The sequence below is a fragment of the Asterias amurensis genome, chromosome 3 (assembly GCF_032118995.1).
Source record: "Asterias amurensis chromosome 3, ASM3211899v1".
Taxonomy (NCBI): Eukaryota; Metazoa; Echinodermata; class Asteroidea; order Forcipulatida; family Asteriidae; genus Asterias; species Asterias amurensis.
The window spans coordinates 2,350,531-2,376,068 of record NC_092650.1 but is presented as its reverse complement, the minus strand read 5'-3'; the positions used below and the strand labels follow the sequence as shown (position 1 = coordinate 2,376,068).

General features: G+C 40.7%; 1 protein-coding gene across 1 annotated transcript; it reads right to left on the bottom strand.

Annotated features, from left to right (window-relative positions):
- Positions 1-25,532, bottom strand: LOC139934856 (uncharacterized). Its single transcript, XM_071929264.1, has 2 exons — positions 24,946-25,532; positions 1-11,329 (listed from the first exon to the last, which is right to left on the bottom strand). Exons 1-2 carry the CDS (start codon positions 24,946-24,948, stop codon positions 3,029-3,031), a joined length of 8,304 nt encoding a protein of 2,767 aa, XP_071785365.1. The 5' UTR covers positions 24,949-25,532; the 3' UTR covers positions 1-3,028.
- Between the last annotated feature and the right edge of the window lie 6 nt (positions 25,533-25,538).

Below are 25,538 nucleotides of genomic sequence, written 5' to 3'. Positions count from 1 at the left end.
GGGAAATGAGTAAAACAATGTCATGAAAATAATTTTCGTCTCATGAGACGAAAATTATTTTAATCATTTACAAACGTATTTTCATGACATTGTTTTACTCATTTCTCAAAAACTACAGCACCTCAGTAAGTAATATTTGAAGGGAAGCTTTCCACTATCATTATCTTCAAACCCTGTAAGTTTAATGTAAATCTATGGACATTTTGAAAAGGTACCCAAATCCTTAAGGATGTTGGTACTTTTTATAACACAATACACAATGTCCACAGATTTACATTAAACTTACACTGTTTGAAGATAATGATAGTGGACATTATGTTTTTGTCCTACAAAAAGTACATAGACCCTTTAAATTATGTTGGCGATTGGCATGGAGGCAACAGAGGTGATTGCCTCCATGTCCCCTGGTCATTGCCTTGGTGCCCTTGAAATGCTCCAGTAGGAACTAACTATTTCCCCATGGGGTGCCCTGTATCAAGTAGCAAAATGCCTTGGTGCCCTCCTTGCCCTTTCAAAAACAAAGCACACAGGCCTGAGATAAGTTTTTCTCTTCAAACAAAGTGTATCTTGCTGATTTTGGTTGCCTTGGAACATCTCAAAATTAAAAGTACTTCTATTTAGAGTGATAATGCCTTGTCATGTATATTGTGGGCCGTACATGTACGATTGATGGCCCTTTTTGAGAACATAAAAATAGATTGTCTATACGACGTTGGCACTGAAACAGTTTGTCAAATAGGTTTGACAACAGCACATGGCTATAACCGATTTTTGAACAATTGTTTATGTAAATTATAAAAACAATATTTTACCGGATTTTAACTCTGCCATTTAAAGTTTATAAAACATTCTTATTCACTGAAAAGTCACCTTGGAGAGATATTTTTAAAGGGTCATGAAAAAAAGTACAAAATGCAATACAAAAATAAACCCGTATCTCCAAACTGTAGGACTACACAATAACTTCATGGATTTTGTGTGACCTTTTGGCAATTGTTAAAGGTCTTAAAAATGAACCTCCATACTTCAATATTAAAACATAAATGTATCAACTAGTCAAGTTCAAAATATCACACCATTAGATTTCTCGGATGTGAGCAAGGTATGTTGTAACTTCATCACTATTTACAAAATGCAGCAATCTGTGTGAAGTATGTACACATCTTAAGTATACCAAAAACAACTTTGAAAACTAAACTAAAGCATGCAATACATGCAGTTATCTGTTGCATGTCGATAAGAAGTAGAATATTAACCAAAAAAAAAAAAGTTTTATTTCGTGGTTATCACAAAATTGATCATTTGAATTGAAATCAAAATCACTCACACACAATGTGTATGAACGAAACCATACGTGATTATAAATGGATGTTGCATAGGACTGCTTGAAAGACCAAAGGTTGAAAGCATAATGCAAACAATTGCAGGGCCCCAAATTTTACACTGGACCACAGGCTTGTGATGTTGGTGTCTGGCCAGAAAACTCACTGGACACATCACACTGTCTTGGGTTTTTTTCCTTCAAATTTGATAACCAAAAACAAGTGATGTGTAAGTGTTGAATTTTAATCTAATAAACCTCTATTGAGTAAAGACAAATGATATAATTTTCTTTAAAAGGCACTGGACACTATTGGTAATTACTCCAAAAAAAAAAATGTTTAGCATAAAAGCTTATTTGGTTACAAGCAATGGAGAGCTGTTGATGGTATAACACATTGTGAGAAACAGCTCCCTATGAAGTAACCTAGTTTTTGAGGAGGTAATTTCTCTCGCAAATAATAAAATACTTCAGCTGAAGCCTTTTATTAGGCAGATGAAAGCACACAGATTTGTGCAACAAGGGTGTTTTTTTCTTTCATTATTCTCTTGCAACTTCAATGACCAATTTGAATCCAAATGTTCACAGGTTTGTTATTTTATGCATATGTTGAGATACACCAAGTGAGAAGATGTGTCTTTGACAATTACCAAAGGTGTCCAGTGCATCGGTGCTTGTTCAAGTAAAAACAGCTTGCATGTTTAACTGTTCTGGTCCAGTATACAATTTTGAGCACTGAGCCCTTGGTTTTTTGGACTTAAATTTCAGCCCTGGTTTGTTTCACAATGAAACACTTAACACCCAGGGGTCGATTTCACAAATAGTTACATGTAGGACTCGTCTTATCTCGAGTTAGGACTTGTCTTATCTCGAGTTAGGACTTGTCTTATCTCGAGTTAGGACGAGTAACTCGTCCTAACTTAGGACTAATCTTAAGGTCTGCATGCTACAGTGCAGGGTTGGGACTCGTCCTAAGTCCTAAGATTAGTCTTAAGTTAGGAAGAGTTTTATGAAATCGACGGCAGGGGTTTGAGGGTGATGGTTGCACTTCAGATTTTAACAAGAGACATTATTACACCAAATTCAATCAAAACGAACTGGTGCAACATGACAAAAGAATTCACTGGAAACCGACTTGGCATACAAGTTTGCACCTTCAAATTTCCAGAAGTACAATCACCAACCATTACAATATACTCTGGACTACCCCCCATACAAAGAGTTCTAAAACACGACGGGATCACATTACGGACAGTGTGTGCACACTCTTTATCGTTTCTAAATCGCTGGGAAATCCCACAACTGATTGCAATTCAGTGGGAGTTCCCCCATCACATGTAACTTTCTTTAAAAGTATTTGTTCAAATCGTCTGGGCCCAATTACAAAGAGCTGCGGACGGCTGAATTTGAGCAGTTTCCATTTCATAGGGCTGCTAATCGTAGGCACAAAAAAGCCACGCTAACCTTCCAATGCTTACTGTATGAATGATATAACAATGTGAAGTCATTCATGGTGAACACACCTGGGCCCAATTTCATAGCGCTGCTTAACAGTCGTGACTTGACTAATGTTTAATAGTCGCGACTACGACACTAGTTGCAAGTGTCGCTAAGGCCAAATTGCAAGGGCTGTAAGGACAATGCACTGACCAATAACCTTTGACCGATTCCTCCTGGCATTATGAATCTACATAAATCTACATAAATCTACATAAATATATAATCAGGGTGTAAGGATAGCACACTGACAATCTGTGGCATAGACTGATCAGTGGCTCCAGATCCAGGCGAAATCATTGGCTGGCTGTTCCTTTGCACACACTCCCTCTGATCTGTGTCTCTGGGTGAAACCATTGGCTGGCAAACCCTGGGCACACACTCCCTCTGATCTGTGTCTCTGGGCGAAATCATTGGCTGGCTGTTCCTTTGCACATACTCCCTCTGATCCATGTCTCCAGGCGAAACCATTGGCTGGCTGTTCCTTTGCACATACTTCCTCTGATCCATGTCTCCAGGCGAAACTATTGGCTGGCTGTTCCTTTGCACATACTCCCTCTGATCCATGTCTCCAGGCGAAACCATTGACTGGCTGTTCCTTTGAACATACTCCCTCCGATCTGCCTCTCTTGGGAAAACCATTGGCTGGCTGTTTCTTGGCACATACTCCCTCTGATCCATGTCTCTGGGGGAAACCATTGGCCGGCTGTTCCTGTGCACATACTCCCTCTGGTCTGCCTCTCTTGGGGAAACCATTGACTGGCTGTTTCTGTGCAATGGTTGAGGATACGAGGGGGGATGTACAGAAGATGGAATATCCCAGGCAACACTTTCTACAGGTTGGGCACAAGTTGCTACTGGTCTTAAATAGTCACTAATAGTCAAGTTGGGAATGGCATTTGGTGCTAACTCAGATTGTAAGACGTTTCCCCTGTACATATCGGAGTACGTTTGTTCATTCCTGCTTACATTGTTGGAGCTTAAGTTTCTCCCGTACGCATCTAAATATGACTGCTCATTCCTGTAAACGTTGTTGGAGCATAAATCTCTAGGTCCAGAGTAGTTGTTGAAAGAACCGCTATGACTATTCGTGTGGTAGTTTGACTGATCAGGCAATCTATCGGCCGATGAACGGGGGTTATTTCCATTTACCGGATAGTTCGAACTTTTCAGAGTTTTAAGCAACTCTCTTAAAGTCGCAGAGCCTGAGTCAGGTTGCCTAAGAGGTGGCGCTGCGAACTGTCCACGTACCTGCGACTCATTCTGAGATGTTTGCGTTTGGATCTCAAAATATCTGGACGAGTTTTGCTGGTAAGTGTTCTGACTATGGTGACTATGCTGATAGCAATAACTGTCCATTTGAACTTGCGAACGTTGCTGAGGTAATGCAACATTAGACGGATTGCTTGTGTGCTGGGATTCCATAACATTAACACTTGCAGAGTATAACGTTTCAGAATAGGTTGGAATATCTTGGGATTGTCGCCGCATCACTGTCATGTTGGAGTTGTGGTCGATTGATTGATTAGAATGTCTAGGAGGGTATCCTGAAGATGGTCGGCCGACCTGATGGTATCTGTAGGAAGGCGGTCCATCTGAACAATGTCTACATCTCTTGGACGTCTGTTTGTTGGCCGGCCAATCATTTCCAGCTGTGTTAAGTTGCTGCTCTGACTGTTGACGTTTATAAACTGGAGCGTTTGAGGCTGGTTGGTAGTTCTTTTTGCTCATCCTCGCAGCTTCCTGATTGGAGGTGCAACTTTGATGATTTGATTGATGTGTTGACCCTCTTGACTCGGATCTGGCCACACCTCGGCGTGAATTTTTGGGAGCAGGTACAGATGCTAGAGACTGATGGTTCGTAACATTCTGTTGGCTCGTGTTGGAATCCTTGGCTCCAATCTTATTGAAGTCATCGATGCTAGAAACAATTTCACTTGCATCTTCTAGTGCTACTTCATATCTGTTGGTTCTACCTCGAACTTGACTACTATCTTCAGCTTCAGCAGCTTGCAGGTTCTCTGGATTGTCATCAGATGCTCTCAGTTGTTTCCCATATCTTCGCCGTGGGATGTTTAAAGACTCAAGTTGCCTTTTGGTACCCAAAGCAGTCGGAGCTCTGTTGCTTCTCTCGCCGGAAGCAGGACCTGAGGTCCTTGAATCTTCCTGAAGGCTTGCAAGGATTCTGGATGTGAAACTGTTCTTGGCAATGTCCTGGAGGATATCTGAAATAGTCTCATTCTGATGGAAAGGGTTCAGATTGATGGTATCTAATGGATTCTTCAGGTCTAAAGGTGTTTCTGCACGCTTGGGATATGGCGAGGCAAGTTCTCTACATCCATCTGGAAGTAGCCGCTTATAATTCTCTTGCACCAACTTTCCAGATGATGGTCGGCTCTGAGGTCTAACAATCTGCTCTGATCCTGAAGTCTCAGACTGATTTATCATTCTGTTGGAGCCTGTAACATCTCCTGGGTTGATCTTCTGACAACACGTTGAATGAAGTTCAGGTAAAGACTCTGTGAGTGTAATTCCAACTTCATTAATAATCTGAAGTATATCTTCCACCTCGGTCAGTTTGTCACCGACGTCTGTCGTAGTTTCAGATCTTAAAGAAGAACTCAATCCAGCATCATTAGAATCAGATTTGTTGGCATCGGACAATTCTACTTCTTTACAAACTTCCTTTTGCAGGCCCCATTGGCTGGCTTCAGCGACGTCTTTCTCAACTTTGCCTTTTACCTGGGGAATCTGCAACTCAGATTGAGAGACTCTTGCACGGCTCAACAAACAAGATGCAGCTGCATTTGGGGTGTCACACTCTTCCTTGGGAACAATCCTGGTTGGGTCACCATTCTCAAAGTCTATTTCTCCATGTTGTTCAATTTCTGATTGATGCCGAATTCCACCACCAATTTCAGACTCTTGCATACACTCAGTGGTTGAATAGCCGTCGTCAAGCTTTTCAGTTTTAATTTTGATTCCACCTTTAAGATGATTATGCAGGTTGCGATAAGTATGCTCATCAATGACATCATCACCAAGTTTCTCCAGTTTTACTACAACTTTTTTAAGGGAAGCATCTTGTATGGACTCCTGCAGTTCCTGAGTTTGTATTCTTTCATCATCTCCTGAATTAGTGTTTGCTTTAGCGTTTGTTTCCATGTGGGCTTGTGTGGACTCTTGAAGTTCTTGAGTTCTTACTCTTTCAGCGTCTCCTGAATTAGCGTGTGCATTATCAGTGTTTATCTCTGTGTGAGTGTGTTGTGTGGAAGCTGGACTAGGATCAACACCCCTACAACAGTCAGTGTTGGATTCATCACAGCTTTTCTGTTTCCTGCAACCATCAGTGTGGCATGAGTCTGCGTCGTCAACACTCGGGAAGTTTGGTTGCATCGTAGTAGTCTCTCTCTCCAGTTGTAAACTATGGCACGAGTCTGCGCCATCAACACTCGGGAAGTTTGGGTGCATCGAAGTAGTCTCTCTCTCCAGTTGTAAACTATGGCATGAGTCTGCGTCGTCAACACTCGGGAAATTTGGTTGCATCGTAGTAGTCTCTCTCTCCAGATGTAAACTCTGGCATGAGCCTGCGCCATCAACACTCAGGAAGTTTGGTTGCATCGTAGTAGTCTCTCTCTCCTGTTGTAAACTATGGCATGAGTCTGCGTCGTCAACACTCGGGAAGTTTGGTTGCATCGTAGTAGTCTCTCTCTCCAGTTGTAAACTCTGGCATGAGCCTGCGCCGTCAACACTCAGGAAGTTTGGTTGCATCGTAGTAGTCTCTCTCTCCAGTTGTAAACTCTGGCATGAGCCTGCGACGTCAACACTCGGGAAGTTTGGTTGCATTGTAGAAGTCTCTCTCTCCAGTTGTAAACTCTGGCATGAGCCTGCGCCGTCAACACTCAGGAAGTTTGGTTGCATCGTAGTAGTCTCTCTCTCCTGTTGTAAACTCTGGCATGAGCCTGCGCCGTCAACAGTCGGGAAGTTTGGTTGCATCGTAGTAGTCTCTCTCTCCAATTGTAAACTCTGGCATGAGCCTGCGTCCTCAACACTTGGGATGTTTGGTTGCATCGTAGTAGTCTCTCTCTCCAATTGTAAACTCTGTCCACCAAGTGTTGGGTTCTCGCTCTCTGAATCATGGTCTTCCTGAGTGACCTGCAGATAATGATTCTTAAAGAAGTGTGCTTGAACGTCGGGATAGAAGTGGAGCTTCTCAGGGCAGTGTTTACAGATGTATGGCTGTCCGTTATGATACATGCGTATGTGATAGATCACATCGGCTCTGTCCAAATACTGAAACTGACATAAAGGACACTTGTATTGGCCAGTATTCTCATCAAGTGCGATATTATTCTCGTGTTCCTTTGGTTTAAAGACGAAATCATACCTGGGTCTTGGATACGTACAATGTTTATTGGGGATCTGACTTGTTTGTGGTGATGGGCTAGTGCTTGGTTTGCCAGCCGCTGTGTTATCGACATCGCTGGTACTAGTCAGGGACGACGTGTTGACCGTTTCTGTAGCGTTACCTTCTGGATCTTGAGGTACACGTACGTTGTCTTCACGATGTGTAAGGACAACATGGTTGAGCACCGAGAAGATATCCATACTCTGTTGGCCACAGAAGACGCAGATATACTGATCAGACTCGCAGTGAGATAAGATATGGCTTGTGTATAGCGGTATATCTTCCAGAATGTCTCCACATACACTGCAGTGATAAGCATTGGTGCTGCAGTTTCTCGTTAAGCTTCTCAGAATACGTTTGACTTCCCTGAAGGGAAGCTTTGTAACGGTCCCGTCAAACTCGTAATGATCAGATGGACGGGAGACATTGTCCTCAATGTTCAGAGTAGACTGTAATGTTACAATAGAGCTCATCAGAAATTTAAACTCGTCTAGGATTGCTTGTTGTTGTGCATAAACTGTGGCAGCGCTCTCTGATGGCTTGCAATACTGTTGGTTGTTGGATGAACTGTGCGGAGGCAAATCTGGGGCAGTTATTTCATTCGGCTGGGTGCTTTCCTGTATCTGTGACTCGTGCTGTGTTCGAACTTGGTTATTTGACGACGATTCATCAAACAATGGCTCCATTGTTCTATCAGTGTTGTGCTGGGGATTATCCTTCTCTACTGAAGCACAATTTACTGAATTCCAAAGATTACTTGGTTCACCTGGTTTCAAGGACACAACTTGCGTTATCTGAAGATCTTCAACAGTTCGTCTAGTACCTTCCACAACATATTCTTTCCTGCTTGGCTGACTCTGGGTTTGGTCGCAGGTCATGTATTCTTGTCTGCACGGTACATCCTCATTTTGCACGCTTATAAGGTTGTCGTCAGCGACTGATGTTCGGTTGCTGTTGTGATTATCTTGTCTGCTTAGGATTTTCTCATTCTGCACATCTGTAAAATTGTTCTTGTCGAGGCAGTAAGCAGCAAGTGTCTGTGTGGGGGACGTTATCTGGGTTGATTCACACCCGATTTCAATTGTCGATGAAGAAGTATTCTCATCAACGATGGAATCATTAACCTCCAAACTGGGCTCGTCAATAAGCATGCCTTTATCTTTGCTTGTCGGCTGCCTTGAAGAAAGCATTGCACAGTTAACATGTACACCATGCTTCAACTTCCGGTGAAAGACTAACCTGTTCCAGTACTTAAACACCCTCTCGCACACCTCACACGTGTTGAACAAATTCACTTTGACGACATCGATTTTGGTGTCGTCACTTGACTCCATGGAGCAGTCTTGACTTTGTCCTGGATAAAGATGTTTGTTCAATTGTTCGGCATGATGACTTCGACGATGAGAATCCAGACTCTTCCAACTACTCAGAGTAATCTTGCAGATCTTGCACTGACTGGGGTAGATCTGTGTTCGTTTGCTTGTCTCAGTATCCTCGTCTTCTTCAGTATCGTTCTGAATGACGGCATGATTTGCCAAATTGATGCTCTCACAAACACCTTTCGCACTCTTAACTGTTGGTGGACTTTGATCTTGAATACCAGAGGCCTTGAGAGCAGACACGAGATATGACTTAAGTGTGCAACTATGCGATAAATCATCACTAGCATTCACTTTACTTTGCTGATCCAGAAACACCCGAGTTCCTTGGTATTTGTTTCTGTCGTTGGAGTCTCCATCAGTCTCGCTGTTGGATGAATTGAAAGAGGACATGTGATCAGTCCAAAGTGTTTGACTTTCATTTCTGGATTTCGATTTACTTTTCCGTTTCGGAATAACTGGATCAGGAGTTCCTTGGTCTTTGTTTTTGGTTAAGTCTCTATCAGCGTCACCGTCGGATGAATTTGATGTAGCCGATTCTTCCATTTGAAGCAACAGCGGATGAGAACTGTGAATGTGAATGTCCAGTATGTCCCTAGACCAAAAGTTGAGGCTACAGAATTGGCATTGATGCATACCGCTCAAGTGTGGTCGCTCTTCTTGGCGAGTAGAAGAGTTACTTCTCGTTGCCATGGCACATTCCATCTTGCCTCGAGCTTCCTCGTCGCTAACTTCAATCGCACTTGATTGACTCGTATCGTCGGTGGTAGTCGAACTGCAGTCGTTTCGGCGAACGTGCAAAAAGAACCGCACACAATTGTCAAAATGCTCGTTACAGAGACAGCACTCCAACGGGCGACTGTAGCTTTCAAAGACTTGATTCCAGTGACTCCTGACGTGCTTTTTAAGGTACGTAGAGCTCTCACATAAGATGCCGCAGAAGCCGCATCGATGCCTTCGCTTCGGGAAATGTTTCTCATTGGGGAGACTGCTGGATGAGTCTTCAGACATGGTGTTTACAGCTGCAGCCTTTGACCCAAGGCAAGTGTTCGGTTCACGAACATGTAGGCCTGTGACTTCATTCCCAGAAGACGAGCTCTTATCCTGTTCATCATGTTTTGCATCTTTCTTAATTTGAATGCACATCTTCCCAGAATGTACCTTGAGTGTGGAACTATCGTGAAATCGTGACTTACAAAGCCTACAGACAAACGGGCGTTTGCTTCTTTTGAACTGCTCAGATCCCATGTGTAAAGCAATGTGCTTTTTCAAGAAAGCGACTCGTTTGTATTTCATGCTGCACAAGCCACATTTGAAGGGATGTTCAAATCTGTGTTTTTGAGTCTCTGTGTGTCCTTCGGCAGAGAACTGGTTACTTGATGATCCAAACTTTTTCTTCTTCGTTTTGTTCTGGGAAGTGGTTTCCTTTGCTTTATTTCCTGCTATCCGATGTGCACGGTCCCCATGTTTCCTCACACAGTGTGCTTGCATTTTGGACTCCTTCAATGAACGTTTTTTGCAAATATTGCACTGGAACGAACCCCTCGACGTTTGACACCACATTTTGGCAGCTTTTTGCAATGACTTTTTTCCATCAACGGACGAGGCTTGGTGGCTGTTCTTTGTCTTAGCCTGGTGCACCTGGGACGAACAAGCATGACTTTTCTTTTTTTCCACATCGGAGAATTCCTCCAAACATTCCAGGCACTTATACAGCTTTACTGAACGGAGTTTATGAAGAGAACCGATAGAAGATGTCTTGGGGTTGCACTTGTGTTCTAACTGAGACAAGATACGATGAAATCTCTTCAGGCATTTTGGGCACTGATACTGCGGGGAAGTGTCATTCTTCTCAGGTGTGTTCCTCAATGAAAACACTCCGATTATTTGCGGCTGTACAAAGACATTAGAGTTTTCCTCGGGCTGTGTGCTTGAGACCGTCTCATCAGTGTTTCTCTCTGTTGCAATCTTGGCTGGTTCTGAAAGATTCACACGAGCCTCCTCAGATTGGGTGATTTTAAACGATTCGTCATTGGCACTATTTTGCAGAAGTGGAAGATCTGAAACCCGCACTGCTTTGAGTTTCAACATTGATGAACCAGTTGTTTCTGGTTGATGTTCATCAGCGGTGCTGAAAGGTTGAAGTGTTGGAGGTACATCTGATATCGGAATATCAACATCGATATTTCTAATGTTGAAATCACATTCACCGTCTTTAGTTTGTTTGACGTTCAAATAAAACTGCGGTTGTACGATGTGAAAGACTGGCATACTGTGGCTAATCTCAGTTGATGTCACCTCGGGCGAACTCAACACGCCGTCGTTAGAGTGAAGTCCAGGTAATGTAGTCACAGACTCTGGGGCGGTAGTAGAAGGGCAGGATGCTCTCCGCTGAATATCCTCCTTCATAAAAAAACGAGCAGCGAATTTGTCTCTCACCGACAGTCCTCTGTCTGTTTGTACATGTAAGCAAGTCGGCAGCGCCGCATCCATAGGATTCTTACCGCTCGTTGCAGTATCAGAAATCGATCTCTGAGAAGAAATCTCAATCGAAGGTTGAGAGTTTGTTGCGTCCCGTTCACAAGAATGAGGAGAGTTACTCTTAGCAGGTCTTTCATGATGTGAAGATGATTCCTCTTGTCTTCTAAAGTTTAAGGCAGTCGATGAGGAGCGACGGCGGAGAATGGTCGGTGGAAGGCGGCGATGTTTGCCGGTGCTATTCATCTGAAATTTTGAAAAATGTAAGGAAAATTAACTTTTTTGAAGTCGTTGAGAATTGAGATCCTTGCAACGCTCCATGTTGCGACAGTGTCTCCTGCCTGTGTGTTTTATTTAAAAATCATCCACTGTTGGATCAGTCCATTGATCACTCACTCATGACAACTTCCCTGGAATTTGAGCTATAGCTATCCAGTCCTATGTTAGTGGTCTCAATGGCTATATTAACAGTAAGGAGATAATTCATTTTCAATCCTGGGCTAATCCTGGGCTAAGCCTGGGCTGAACCTTGCTCTATGGCTGAACAGAGAACATGTAGAGACACAGACATAGACGAACAGCATACAAGGAGTTGAAAAAGCCAGCCATCGATTTCACCAAACTCTTCCTAACGACACGTAGGATTAACAGGCCTCTATGCTTCGTTTTTAAAAGGCAAGGGCACCAAGGCATTTTCTCCTTGGTAAAGGGCACCCTATGAAGAAATTGTAAATTTATACGGGAGCATTCCAAGGGCTCCAAGGAAATGACCAGGCCGCACGGAGGCCTTTGTTGTCTCCATGAAGTTTCAAGCCTGGATTAATCAAATTAAGTTCTGTAATCAAAGACGTTTGGGTGCATTTATTGTTATTCATGGTTTATAAAAACTTTACAAAACAGCCGCTAAAAAGCCGAAATGTACAGTTTACAAAAATAGTCATTACAAATATTATACAAACCAATACTGCCTAACTCAATTCTTCATGAAATCCACTACTGGTCAATGACCTTGGCAGTCAGTGCATGGTCCATGGGAGTTTTGGCAGGCTATTAACAGGGGTGATTTAAGGGCCTGGGTGCATGGGAAAGGATGTGGGACAGAAGCTTGATAATTGAAGATTAATTGGGTTAAGGTTGGAAGGAGGCTGTGTTTACCGGGAACTATAATTAATAGCATAAATACTGGTTATTTGTTGTGAACATTCAGGGCTTAACACTAGCCTAAAGCATGAGAAAGGACACCACTGCCTTTTCACAGGACAAGACACAGTGACAACAATCAAATTGATGTTTAACAAAGTTCCAGTCATGTGGCAGCTATCTTGTTAAATAATAACCATGAAGCTATAGCTCCATGTAATAACAAAGGAACCTTGCTATTTTCAACCGAGAGCCCAGACCTCCTCCAAAACGTACCAACCAATAATAAAAAAAGACCTGTAGTCTCAATTGCCTCAATGCCCCGTGGTCACTGCCTTGGTGCCCTTCAAATGCTCCAGTAGAAATTTAAAATGTCCTCATACACTTGGGAGAAAATACCTTGGTGCCCTCGTCCTTTCAAAAAACGAAGCATACAGGCCTGCAAGCTGATAACATGGCACAGGGACCCATGCTTTAGTGATGTCATTATTATAGAAGCTATGACCATAATAAGCCCGCCCCTCCCCCCCCCCCCTTCATAAAAAACAGGGGACACCCTTGGTAAATTTGTGTTTTGAAGTCATGTGAAACCTTGTTTAACAGTTGCAACCTGCAAAGGCACAAAGTGACCAAAAAACAGCATCCATTACAAAGGACCTTTGTTACTGGTGCTTTGTGAAAGGGCCTTTACAATTTCCAAGTGCACTTTTTATTTCATTGTTTCTCCAAAGTGCAATGTCCAAGGGGAATCAAAGTCCTTGATGTCCAATACTGGACCATTCCACATACCTTAGAGGGGGACTCAGGTCAGTTCACAGAGTATTTGATTTATGGGCTGAGGAAAAAAAACCAGTACCTGCCATACACTTGATGTACAACATCTGCTACATAAGTGTTTAACCAGCGCCAAAGTTCCCACACAGATTCTCCCTCCTATCTGATAATTCTACCTCCATGGTTGAGCTTGGTTGAGCAATGACCCAAGCCGAATAATTTCAGCCATCTGTTTATTGTATCAGGCTATGCCTTTGATGTCTGGGGCCAATTTCATAGAGCTGCTTAAGCAAAATAAATTACACATGTTACTGGCCCAAATGTCATGCCATATACATTGCTTGTGACTGGTATTTAGCTGTTGTTTACTTAGCATAACAATTGAGTGGAGCCTTGGCCGGTAATCTGATTTTACTAAGCAAGTATTTTTTTGCTTAAGCAAAATTTTGTGCTTAAGCAGCTCTATGAAATTGGGCCCTGGTTACAGCCTATGGGCTATTATATAGGGTGTACTTTACTAAAATAAGGGTGCACCTACCATAAAAACCACTAAAAAGGGGGTGCACCCCACTAAAAAGAGAGAAAACAGAGCTTCAGCAACGAGAATATTTTGTAGGCCCTCAAACTATTCTACCAGAAAGATTTGAAAGCCCAAGAAAAAGGGACACAGGGGGTCAAGATTGTGCCCAATTGTGCCCTAGGGGTAACTTGTTCATTTGCTAATTTTTGAAAGGGCAAGGGCACCAAGGCATTTTCTCCTTGGTAAAGGAAACCCTATGAGGAAATCGTTTATTTCTACTGGAGAATTTTTAAGGGCACCAAGGCAATGACCAGGGGGCAAGGAGGCAATCACCTTCATTGTTGCCTTCCAATTTGAGGTATTTTGCATGCTATAGGCCCTGCAACAAATGGTCCTATTTACCGAGAGGTGTAACACATTTTTCAAGACTGATTCACAAACGTTTTTTGGGGAAAATTACATCGGTGTAGGGGTGTTTTTTCTTATTTGAAGGGAGAATAAATTTACGGGTCCTGTGACATCAAATTGAGCAGATTGTAAAAATTCACAAGTCACAACTTTTGGTCTATATCAACTTTAGATAAGAAGAAAAAGAGGCGCATTTCAAAACTTGTGTACCAGGAAACTTTTATAACTCTGGAATTTTAAATTATAAAGAAATTATACAAAACTGAAAATTTCCAAAAGAACCAGTGCCTCATCTCATTAGCCATGGAATGATGCTTTATACATCGTTTGACCATGGTTTGACATTCTGAAGTTTGGACAACATGCTTTACAGCATCCATCCAAGTTATAGCTTTCAATTCAAGACAAGGATCCAATAGTTTCATATTCATAGTTTCAAATTGAGCAGAGTGTAAAAGTTCACGAGTCAATGAATAATGCCTTTTCCGGTCCACTATCGAAGTTGCCAGATTTTTTATCAGTTGCTCTTTGGTCTGTAGCATAGTCCTTTCTCTATAGTATCCAGTTTAGGCCAAACCAAAAAAGAAACTTGTTAAGTGTCCTGCCTTTTTTTAAAACGAAGGAGGAAACTCTTTTTTCAAAATGATCGGTTGACACAATTTGAAAGACAACTGGCTGGACTATTTTAAAAACAAAAATGTTCAATGAGATTGTTAAAATATTTAACTTTGTTCATAAAAAAAAAAGGAGGCAGCCTCTAAAAAGAAAGTGGGCGATTACGCTTAACATTTTAAGTTTTGTATTGGCCTTAAGAAACGTATTGGGCAATCAATTACGTTTTGACTGTAGGTTCCTACATGTACAAGGAGGAAGACATTTATTTTCCTTCCTCCATGGTTCCCTCATGTATTTATGTAGGCCTAAAAATTATATGCTTAGGGGTCTACATTTTGATGTGCTTTTTTAAAAAGGTAACGTGTCTTATTTTTGTTTGTTTTTTGTTGTGTACTGGCTCATTAGTTTTAGTCAAAGGTCGAGAGCATGGTGTAAAGAGCAAAACAAATGTCTTTATTGAGCGACGGCAGCAAAGGCAATATGAAAAGGAGGGTTACTAGTTGGGGAGTCATGTTATGAGCTTCTGATGGTGGATAAGGCTTTAATTAATTCAGAGATGACGAAACAAAGCAAACATGCTTCATCCATGGTACATGAGACCATCGAGACTGAGAGCTCCAACTTAAAGGAACACGTTGCCTTGGATCGGTCGAGTTGGTCTTTGAAAAGCGTTTGTTATGATATGCATATGGGTAGAAAGATGCTGTAAAAGTAGAATACAATGATCAACACAAACATGCCTCGAAATTGCACGGTTTTTCAAATGTTTGACTCCCATAAATGGCCGACCGTGTTTGTTCGCACAGTAAAAGGAAAACCACGCAATTTCGAGGCAAACTTGTGTGGATCATTGTATTCTGCTTTTAAATTATCTTTCTAACCATATGCATTATATAACAAACGGTTACAAACGCTTTTTTATAGACCAACTCGTCCGATCCAAGGCAACGTGTTCCTTTAACAGTAAACCACGCCTGAGGCCAGTGATTTAAGCCAGCCCAGTTAACTCAAGATGCATTAAAGGCAGTGGACAATTACTCAAATAATTATCAACATAAAACCTTACTTGGTAACCAGTAATGGGGAGAGGTTGATAGTAAAACACTGTGAGAAGCGGCTACCTCTGAAGTGACATAGTTTTCGAGAAAGAAGTAATTTTCCACGAATTTGATTTCAAGACCTCAGATTTAGAATTTGAGGTATCAAAATCAATCATCTTAACGCACACAATTCTGTGTGACAAGGGTGTTTTTTCTTGCATAATAATAGTAATAATAATGGACACTTTTAAAGCGCCGGTATTCGCTGCAAGCGGCGCTCATGGCGCTGCTCTACAAAAGAACAACTATTAAGCAATGAAAGTTATCTCGCAACGCTGACGACCAATCAAGCTCAAATTTTCACAGGTTTGTTATTTTATGCATACGTGTATGTTGAGATACACCAAGTGAGAAGACTGGTCTTTGACAATAACCAATAGTGTCCAAGCCCTACCTTATTATGTACTATCATTGTAAAGAAAGTTGACTCTCTGAATACATCTATCACTTCAGTTGAGTATTAAAATACACACATTATAACACAGTCAAATTAAACGGACATTATCTAGGTGCTTGTTCAACTCTTTGTGAGTCTAGTCTTGTAAATTTAAATTTGGTCCAGTAAAAAAACTGCGGTCTTGTGACATTTTCACAGAAATTCATTGAACCAACTACATTTAACGACATCATTTCCAAGAACAAGACATTTCCATGATGTCTAGTGATGTAATGGTCAGTGCTGGAAGACCTTGTGGTCATAGCCTAAGAATGTATGGTGGGTGGTTGGTTTTACCAAGAAAATGGGGGTCAGCCTTGAAGTGCCAGATGAAGTGGACCACCTGGTTTAGTAGGGTCTACTAAAAGATAAAAGAGTCAAGCTCCAATTTCTACCTCCATGCTCCAATCATGGAGTGCTCCAATCCTATCTCTGTGCCCCAATACCAATCTTATCTCCATGCTCAAATACTGCACCTCCAATGACCACTATTCTTTTTGCAATTTAACCCAGAAGGACAACATCTCCAATAAATCCCACAGAAGACATTTCAGTTCGCAAAAAACATCATTCAAAAATGATTTTTCTTCGACTGACGATAGACCCGGGGTCAAATTTACAATCCTCTTATTCACAATTTAAAAAACATCACAATCATAAACAGGTCACCTTGAGACAATGATGTCATTCTTTACTGTGTGTTCATGTGTGTATTTAGAGGCTTTGAATTTATGTATTGTTTGTGTTTTGTTACACTGACATGTGATAAACAGCGCACAATTATGAACAAAATAACAACGAAAATCTCAGCAAAAACAAAAGCGGTTTGGGCTGTGGCTGAAACTCCTTAAATTAATCTGGAAGATAATTGAAGTCTCTGAAAATGGGCTTTTGGAAAGAAGACCAGAGGTACTAATAGTGATGCGACAGTAGTGTGCTCTCTATAATAACATACTGACGTAGTAGACTTGTGGACAAGTCGTTAATCGTCCCATGCGGTGAGATAGTCAAGTTGTTGCAGTGCTATGGCGAGAGTGTGAACTGCTGGTTGCAGACTTCTATTAGTAGTCGTGACAGCAGTAGTAGAATATCTCAGGAATCGCAGGGAGAGTCGGAATTTTATCAACATTTAACGACTTGTCACATGTCTAATACTGACTTGAAGTTTGCTGGTTTAAGGGGCATTTCTATGAGGACTGGATTATGTGAGTTTGTAATAGATAGAAACCTTGCTAAGGGCACCAAAGCAAAAGAACAAGGCTCCACTGCAATTGCTGTAAGCGTCCTGGGTTATTTCAATGCAGGGCATACATCATACCAGTCACAATGGTTTCTAGCACTCTCAGACGTTTTCAGACATTGACAAGAACGAAGTCAGAATGTCATCTTCCAGATTCCCCTGAAGAAAATGTAAGACAGGAGCACCATTGTTTTATAACTTGCCAGACTGATGATGATGCAATATGAATGGAATTTGTGTGTACACCCAACACTTGATGCAGCAGGCCTTGAGTTTACCCAGAGCAATTGCTGTGATGCCTTCTCTAGCGAGTGCCAAATACAATTTAAAATTTTCCTCATATAAGTTCCCCTCATCAAGAGCGAAGTTCAAGGCCAGGGATGTTGGCCTACAGTAATTGAAGGCTGGCTACATGATAGTACACATACTCTATTGGTCTGGCTGGTACGTACTAGAGAGGTTTCGCAAGCGTACAGATACAGATACAGGGATCTGTCTACTGATTTGATAACCGTATCCGTTCACGGCAGCCGCATGTTGGATTTTGTTTTGCAAACTATAGACGATGTGACCTATGTTTACATTCAAACCGCCCTCTGTTGACAAAACACTGTATACGTCATGTTTCGCCGGGCAAAAAGACGCGTAGTCATGGTAACATTGCTTACACTTTCTAGCTGGCTGCCAAAACACAAAGGTTTTGCCCGGCGGTATGCGCGCGAATCTGTTATGGTTTTCGAGTGACGTCAGAGGTCACATCGTCTATAGGTATGTTTCACTTGAGTGCGCTGGCTTTCACTTGAGTGCGCTGGCTATCATCATGAGTGTTTTTCTGACAAACATGACCGACAGAGACCCCGTGTTTTATACGCTGCATTTTCTCACCGCTTTGCTTGCAAATGACTAACAATTTTCTATCTATATCAAGCACAATACCAGTGAAAGCAATTCCGTGGGAAATGTTTTTGACTGGGACAACAAAAGTCTGCAAAACAGTATCCGTTTTTCGACGATGTGTATGAGCTCCTGTATCCGTTGATAACGTGTATGAAAAATACGATAGTCGCAGATACGCGTCACGTGAACACACAAAGTGTCAACGTATCTGTATCTGTATCCGTACGCTTGCGAAACCTCTCAATTATTATACATTGTACCAGGACTAGTAGTAGTACTACACACATTCAACAGACCCTTCCCATGAAATATGTAAATTGCACATAGCGCTTGCAAAATGAGGGAACATCGCGCTGTTTTGAACATGGCTAATGGGTGCGTGACGCAGACGCGATTGCGCGTCTGCTTAGTGCACAACTATATGGTGTTTGCCAACCAACAGGGTATCTACGCAATGAGTCGCATGCGTGAATGTAATTAGCATATTTCATGGGAAGGGTCCGTCATAAATCCCATGTGCAATTGGAAGTCAACCAGGGTATATGAAGCAGGATGGAATCACTAAATTTTACTTTGAAACCACTTTTAACCTTGTTATTGCCCACAACTCAAGGCAACATAGTGTTAGCCAGAGGGGTGTCTGGGTGTCTTTTGGACACCCTGTTTTTAATTTGGACACCCTGTTTCATCTGTCATTTACATGTAAATTTATTGTAGGTGAACAATTTGGACACCCAGTTTTAAAATTTCCAGCAAATTTGGACACCCTTTTACCAAATCCTGGCTAAAACCTTGCAAGGCAATAACATGAGAATTAACGGTTACTGCTACATGTTGAACTTGCTCGAACTTGCAATATCACAGATCAATTGCAAGATCAACTGATCAGTAGTGTGGAGGATAGGTATCAGAAGCGGAAGTGAGCAGTCTAGTTTGCTCGAGCACCTTGAGACAAAGTACTTCAAAAGGGTCAACATTGATAACCCACTTTGATGATGTCACCCTTATCACAAAAAGTAGTAGTCAAGGCCAAAGTCCTACCTTCCCAGGTAGATAAGCAGAACTAAAGCCGCGATTCAAAATTATTATTATTTTTTAAGAAAGTACCGCAACTTTTCTGTTGATTGACAAAATTAAATCCAATGGGGACACATGGTAAACTGAGTTCCGCACAGCCACGGTAATCTAACAGGACCAATCCATGTTGTAAACTAATCATTACCCCGACCACGCTGTAAAACGCTATGCATCGTGCGGAACACACGGTAGAGTTACACCAAAGCCAGTCACGACAACATTTCACGTGGCAGCGGTAGAAAAGTCCAATGAGAACACCGGAAGTAGCCCCAATTCCCCAAATCTAAATACATAGCAGAATATACACAGAAATAGGTAATACTGCACCTTCCTTCATTGCCCCACATTTGAACCCTAAGGGAGTTTACGATGTAAAGGAAGCATTTGAGAAAGGTGAACGCTGGTTTACAGTAATTGAAAACACGACTGTAAAAAAAAATCACTTTCCATCTTTCACTCAGGCAACTACTGAAAGTTCAAAGAATAACCCAAATTAAAATAGCAGAAGTACCCCCTATGCTCATGGGAAGGGCAAAATTATTACCATAAATGTTTTGACCGCTCCTAAAGTCCTCGGGAACAAATAGAGCTTTTTATGACCTTATAATAAATGATTCATTTATTTATTTATTTATTTATGTATTTAGACAGGGTATTCATCAGTATGCTAACCCTAAGGGACAAGTGTACAAATACAGAGCAACAAGAAAATCCATAAATAGTCTGGAAACACCTTTACAACAAGATAGAATAAACATATTAAGCCATGCCAACACCCCTCAAAACTGCAAAATGCAAGCCACCAATATAGATTTAAGCAGTTGTTCCTCTATGCCAATAAAACACTTAACAAAATCTCATTAAAATAACATAATCAGACTCAAAACCCTAGACGTGGACCGACCTAAAATGGAAGTACAGAACTGTCACTACCAGTTTTCTACTTTCCATGCATTGTGATGTTCCATATCTAGAGCTGTAAATCTTTGACCGAGTTAAAGGAACACGTTGCCTTGGATCGGTCGAGTTGGTTTTTGAAAAGCGTTTGTAACCGTTTTTTATAAAATGCATATGGGTAGAAAGATGTTGTAAAAGTAGAATACAATGATCCACACAAACATGCCTCGAAATTGCGTGGTTTTCCTTTTACCTTGTCGACTAACACGTCGGCCATTTATGGGGGTCAAAATTTTGACTCCCATAAATGGCCGACCATGTTAGTTCGCACAGTAGAAGGAAAACCACGCAATTTCGCGGCAAACTTGTGTGGATCATTGTATTCTACTTTTAAAACATCTTTCCAACCATATGCATTTTATAAAAAACGGTTACAAACGCTTTTGTTTTGACCAACTCGTCCGATCCAAGGCAACGTGTTCCTTTAATTCCCTTGCCAATGTCAACCATTTCTTTTTCGTTATTTCTTCAGCAGAAAACATCTGTTTTGAAGGTTATTTTGACAACAAGCAGACTGTTGATGTGTGCCTATGGGTTTAATATGATCATGGGCTTACCATGGCCAGCATATCCCTTATAGTGACTTGATTACTAAGGGCAGAAATAATTCATATATGAATTCCTCCAAACTTCCTCTAGCTCACTGCTTTCCAAAACTTGTCTTAAAAAAAAACCAGGAACTTAGAACAGTATGACTGATGACTGTAACAATGAATGTTTAACCCGGGGATAAAAATAATGGAATGATGGTTAAGAACTTAAAAACAAGATTGATGATTTTGAACTCTGAACTTCCTCCAAATCACTGCTTTCCAAAACTTATCTTTAAAACAAACCAGGAACTTAGAACAGTATGACTGTAACCATGAATGCTATACCCGCGGATAAAAATGAAATGATGGATTATGAATTCATAAATAAGATTGATGGTTTTTGAAATGTTGTTTGGACTAAACTAAAACAAAATGATAGTGATACTAATACTTAACCCTGTTATGGTTAAACCAAACCACAACTTCTTCATAAAAATCATCGCAACTACCTGCAGGCATGATTTTTACAAACAAATAAGCAAAAGAAGACATTGGGGGTATCGCTCTTATAGTTTTTAAAGGAGATTGCACTATTTGGTCTGTATCAACTTTAGATTTATAAAAAGAAAAAGGGCGCATTTCAAAACCGGGAAACTTTTATTAACTCTGGAATTTTAAATTATAAAGAAATTTTACAAACTGAAAATTTCCAAAAGAACCAGTGCCTCATCTCATTAGCCATGGAATGATGCTTTACATCGTTTGACCATGGTTTGACATTCTGAAGTTTGGACAACGCATGCTTTACAGCATCCATCCTTATAGCTTTCAATTCAAATTCAAGACAAGCATCCAATAGTTTCATATGATGCGAATTTGAAATGATTGTTTTTACATCAATGCGATTTCGTTGCCACACTTAGAGACCTCCTGTGAAACGGGCTTTATTGAGATAACACAACCTGGGAGCCACATGAATACAGCATGTAATAAACTTGCACCTTCCGTTCTAATGGATGAAAACACAACATGAAGGCATTAGGCCAAGTAAAAAAAAGAAACATGATAGCATCTGTGTTTCTCAAAAAAAGGAAGGAGGAGGGGCTTTTTAATTTTTATTTTTTGGCCGCCATTGTTTTTCCTACTGCTCAAACACACAATACATAAGTGAAAAATTTTGGACAATACATTCGGACAAGACATTCAGATTGGTTTAGCTGAGATCGTTTGAAATAACCCTTTTTTCATAAAAATTAAAATAAAAAATAATTTAAAAAATAATTAAAATGTGCAATAAAGCCATTGGACCCTTTCAGTTTAGAAAAAAAAATAAAAATTCACAGATTTACAAATAACTTACAGGGTTTACAGAAGGCAATGGTGAAAGACTTCTCTTGAAATATTATTCCATGAAATGCTTTACTTTTTGAGAAAACAGCAAAACAATATAAGTTCTCGTTAACGAGAATTACGGATTTATTTTAAACACATGTCATGACACGGTGAAACGCGCGGAAACAAGGGTGGGTTTTTCCGTTGTTTTCTCCCGACTCCGATGACCGATTGAGCCTAAATTTTCACAGGTTTGTTATTTGATTTAGAAGTTGTGGTACACAAAGTGTGGGCCTTGAACAATACTGTTTACCGAAAGGGTCCAATGGCTTTAAAACAAATATTTAAAAAAGGTGGCGGCCTCTAAAAAGGAAGCGGGCGGGGACGATAAACAAGTTTCTTTTTTACTAGGCCTTACTTTACAATTACTGAGTAAACTCCCTTATGATTTCAAAGTTTGTTTATTGACAGAACAGGCTTCCCAGTCAAATTAAGTGTGAGGAGCTTTTAAAATCACAATGTTTATTGAATAGTCTCAAAAGAGTATAACTTTCAGAGCAGCTAGGGGTCGGAAGAGAGCTAGGGGGTGGTAAGAATGGGGGTGGGAAGAAGGGGGCTGGGGTGGGGGTTAGTAAAAGAAAAGCCATGGAGCTATAACAAGAATAGACTCAAAAGGGATAAACATTGGGGGTCCGAAGAGAGGTAGGGGGAAGAAAACATTGTGTGACTATCCTGACAGCTGGAGCTATCGAATTTGTTACATCAACCATGGAGATCACAGAATACACAGCCGATCAGTACATAGACTAAACTGGAGACAATTTCATAAAGCCGATAAGCAGAAAATACTGCTTGGCAATTTTCTTTGCTAATGTGGGACACCAGTCACAAACAACTGAGGTAAGAATATTGGCAAGGAAAAAGTGGAGCTGTGCAAAAAAAGGGTACAGCATGGACCGGCTAAGAGGTACAGCAAGTACGTCATGCATGTTGCTTTCCACAACTCTGTTGGGTGTGGTGTGAATGCATTCAGTCATGCATTCACATTTGAATGAAATCAGTTGAAGAGTTCTCAATTCAAGTCGTAAAAATAAATACAATAATATACAGTATTGTTGGCAGTAATAATAGTTGACAAACGAAGCGGACAAACACTCATGAATATACCGGTAACTATTAATAAAATTATAACAACTTAACAGGTGTTCAAGTACTGAAAAGGTGGTGGCAGGAAATGGGAAATGTTTCCCAAAGGTTACCAGCCAAGGGAACTCCCAGCCAACAGTAAACATGATGAATGTATCAATGACACACGTGACTAGTATTGTATCGTATTATGGTATATAAACACCGCCCTTTTTCCACAAACCAGACAAACAGAAGGTTGTTAGTCAGAAATTCTCAACAACTATATTATTGCCAAAACCAGGACCTCCAGATATAAACAGTCATTCATTCCTTACATGATTTGCCTTTTAAATGCAGCCCTCACTAATAATTGTTTATAATTGCGTTGGCTCATCCTGTTTATACCTTGTCTTTAATGTTTTATCTCTGATTCATTCTAACTCACATATTTTTAAGTCACTTTATGTAAACTGCTTTGTAATATCATGGAGGTAGCCATACGTAGGTTGTGATAAATCGTAACCTTGTCCCCCTGAACGATTACCACTATCATCAGACCATGGAGGTTGATTATAGATAAAGCCATATCAAGGGTGACAGGTGAATTCTGGTATTGCACCTGTCCCAAGATTAAAAGTGACTTTGGACACTTTGTATCTAAATACAAGCTACTCACTTTGTAATTCCTAAATTGTACCTTCTTTCAAAACGAATGAGTTTTCACCTATTAAAGGCACTGTACACGTTTGGTAATTGTCAAGGACCAGTGTTCTCACTTGGTGTATCCCATCATAAGCATAAAAACAACGAGCCTGTGAAAATTTGTGGTCATGTGGTCATCAAAGTTGCGAGAAAATGATCAAAGAAAAACACCCTTATTGGACGAATTTGTGTGCTTTCAGATAAGAATAAAAGACTTCTACATGTAGCTAGAAGTCTTTTATTATTTTAGTGAGAAATTACCTCTTTCTCAACAACTACGTTACTTCAGCGGGATTCAACAGCTCTCTCCAATGCTCGTTACCAAGTCAGTTTTTAAGTTAATATTTGTTTTGATTAATTACCAAACGTGTACCTTCCCTTTAAAAAAGCAAATTAACTTTATTTAAAAAAAAAAAATGTTAATTTTTAATAAAAAAGTTTGATGATCAACAGTATAAAAATAAAAACTGTAGGCCTACTCCCCACCCTGTATTAAATTGCTTTAACTTAAAAAATTAAAAAATTATTGGGGGGAAATAATATTTTTATTTAAAAAAAAACATTAGGCCCTAAAAAAAATTATATTTATACCAACAAAATTGACAAAATACTGAATTTTTATTTGGAAGGAGCGGTAAATAATAATGAAATTCAGCAGTAAAACAGTACAAGGCATCATTACAAAGGAAGGTACGAAGTGACTCGGCTGACTGTACAAAAGTGACACATTTTGCCGAGAAACGAAGTGACTCGGCTGACTGTACAAAAGTGACACATTTTGCCGAGAAACGAAGTGACTCGTCGAGTGTACCGAGTGCTGGGGGATGGTTGCATCAGCAGGGTAGGGGCCGTGTAAGGAAAGAACGGTTTCAGGCAATACCAATGGCCAAAGACGTCCCCAAAAAAGTCAGCAAAACTTTGGGCTGCTGGCTATTTGGGGAGGTGAAGAAAAATACAATACAAAACCACCACCAAACTGCAATGAATGTCACAAAATACGTACCATGAAAATTGGAGTTTACTGAACGTTGTGTTTATCTGGCTGTTCATCTTTGGTTGGGCTTGTTTGGGTGTTGTTTTCCTCTGCTTTGGTCCGCCGGTCGGCATGTGCATGGTGACGGTCGGTCATGAATAAATAACTCCATCCATGGTCCATGAAAGACTTGTTGGTTGAATACCGAACACCGTGAACTCAAATAGAGCACAGCTTGCTCTCTCAACTGTGAACTTGCTATATAGTTTTACGGCTCACAGAGAAACACATGTGACACTATTTCTATCTGCACTCTAAACATTTCCTTGACCTTGACTCCTTGAGTATTTTGGGGCAGCAACTTCCGCGCTTAACAAAAGAGTCCTAGTTTTACGTTTCAAGTACCCGCGCAGAGTCAACGTCCGTCAATATCATTAGTCTGTTCTCGTTGCTCATCAATGAGTGTAATGTTGTGTAATGCTGCGTGCATAAAGTTACAGAAGAGTGCAACCCTGACCCTGAGCAATGCAACTGTCGGTGTCACTTCACAACAACAACCCATACACCACGGCTTAGCTGGGTAACAGAAACAAGCGCTGAATGGCCGGCTTTTAATCTTATTG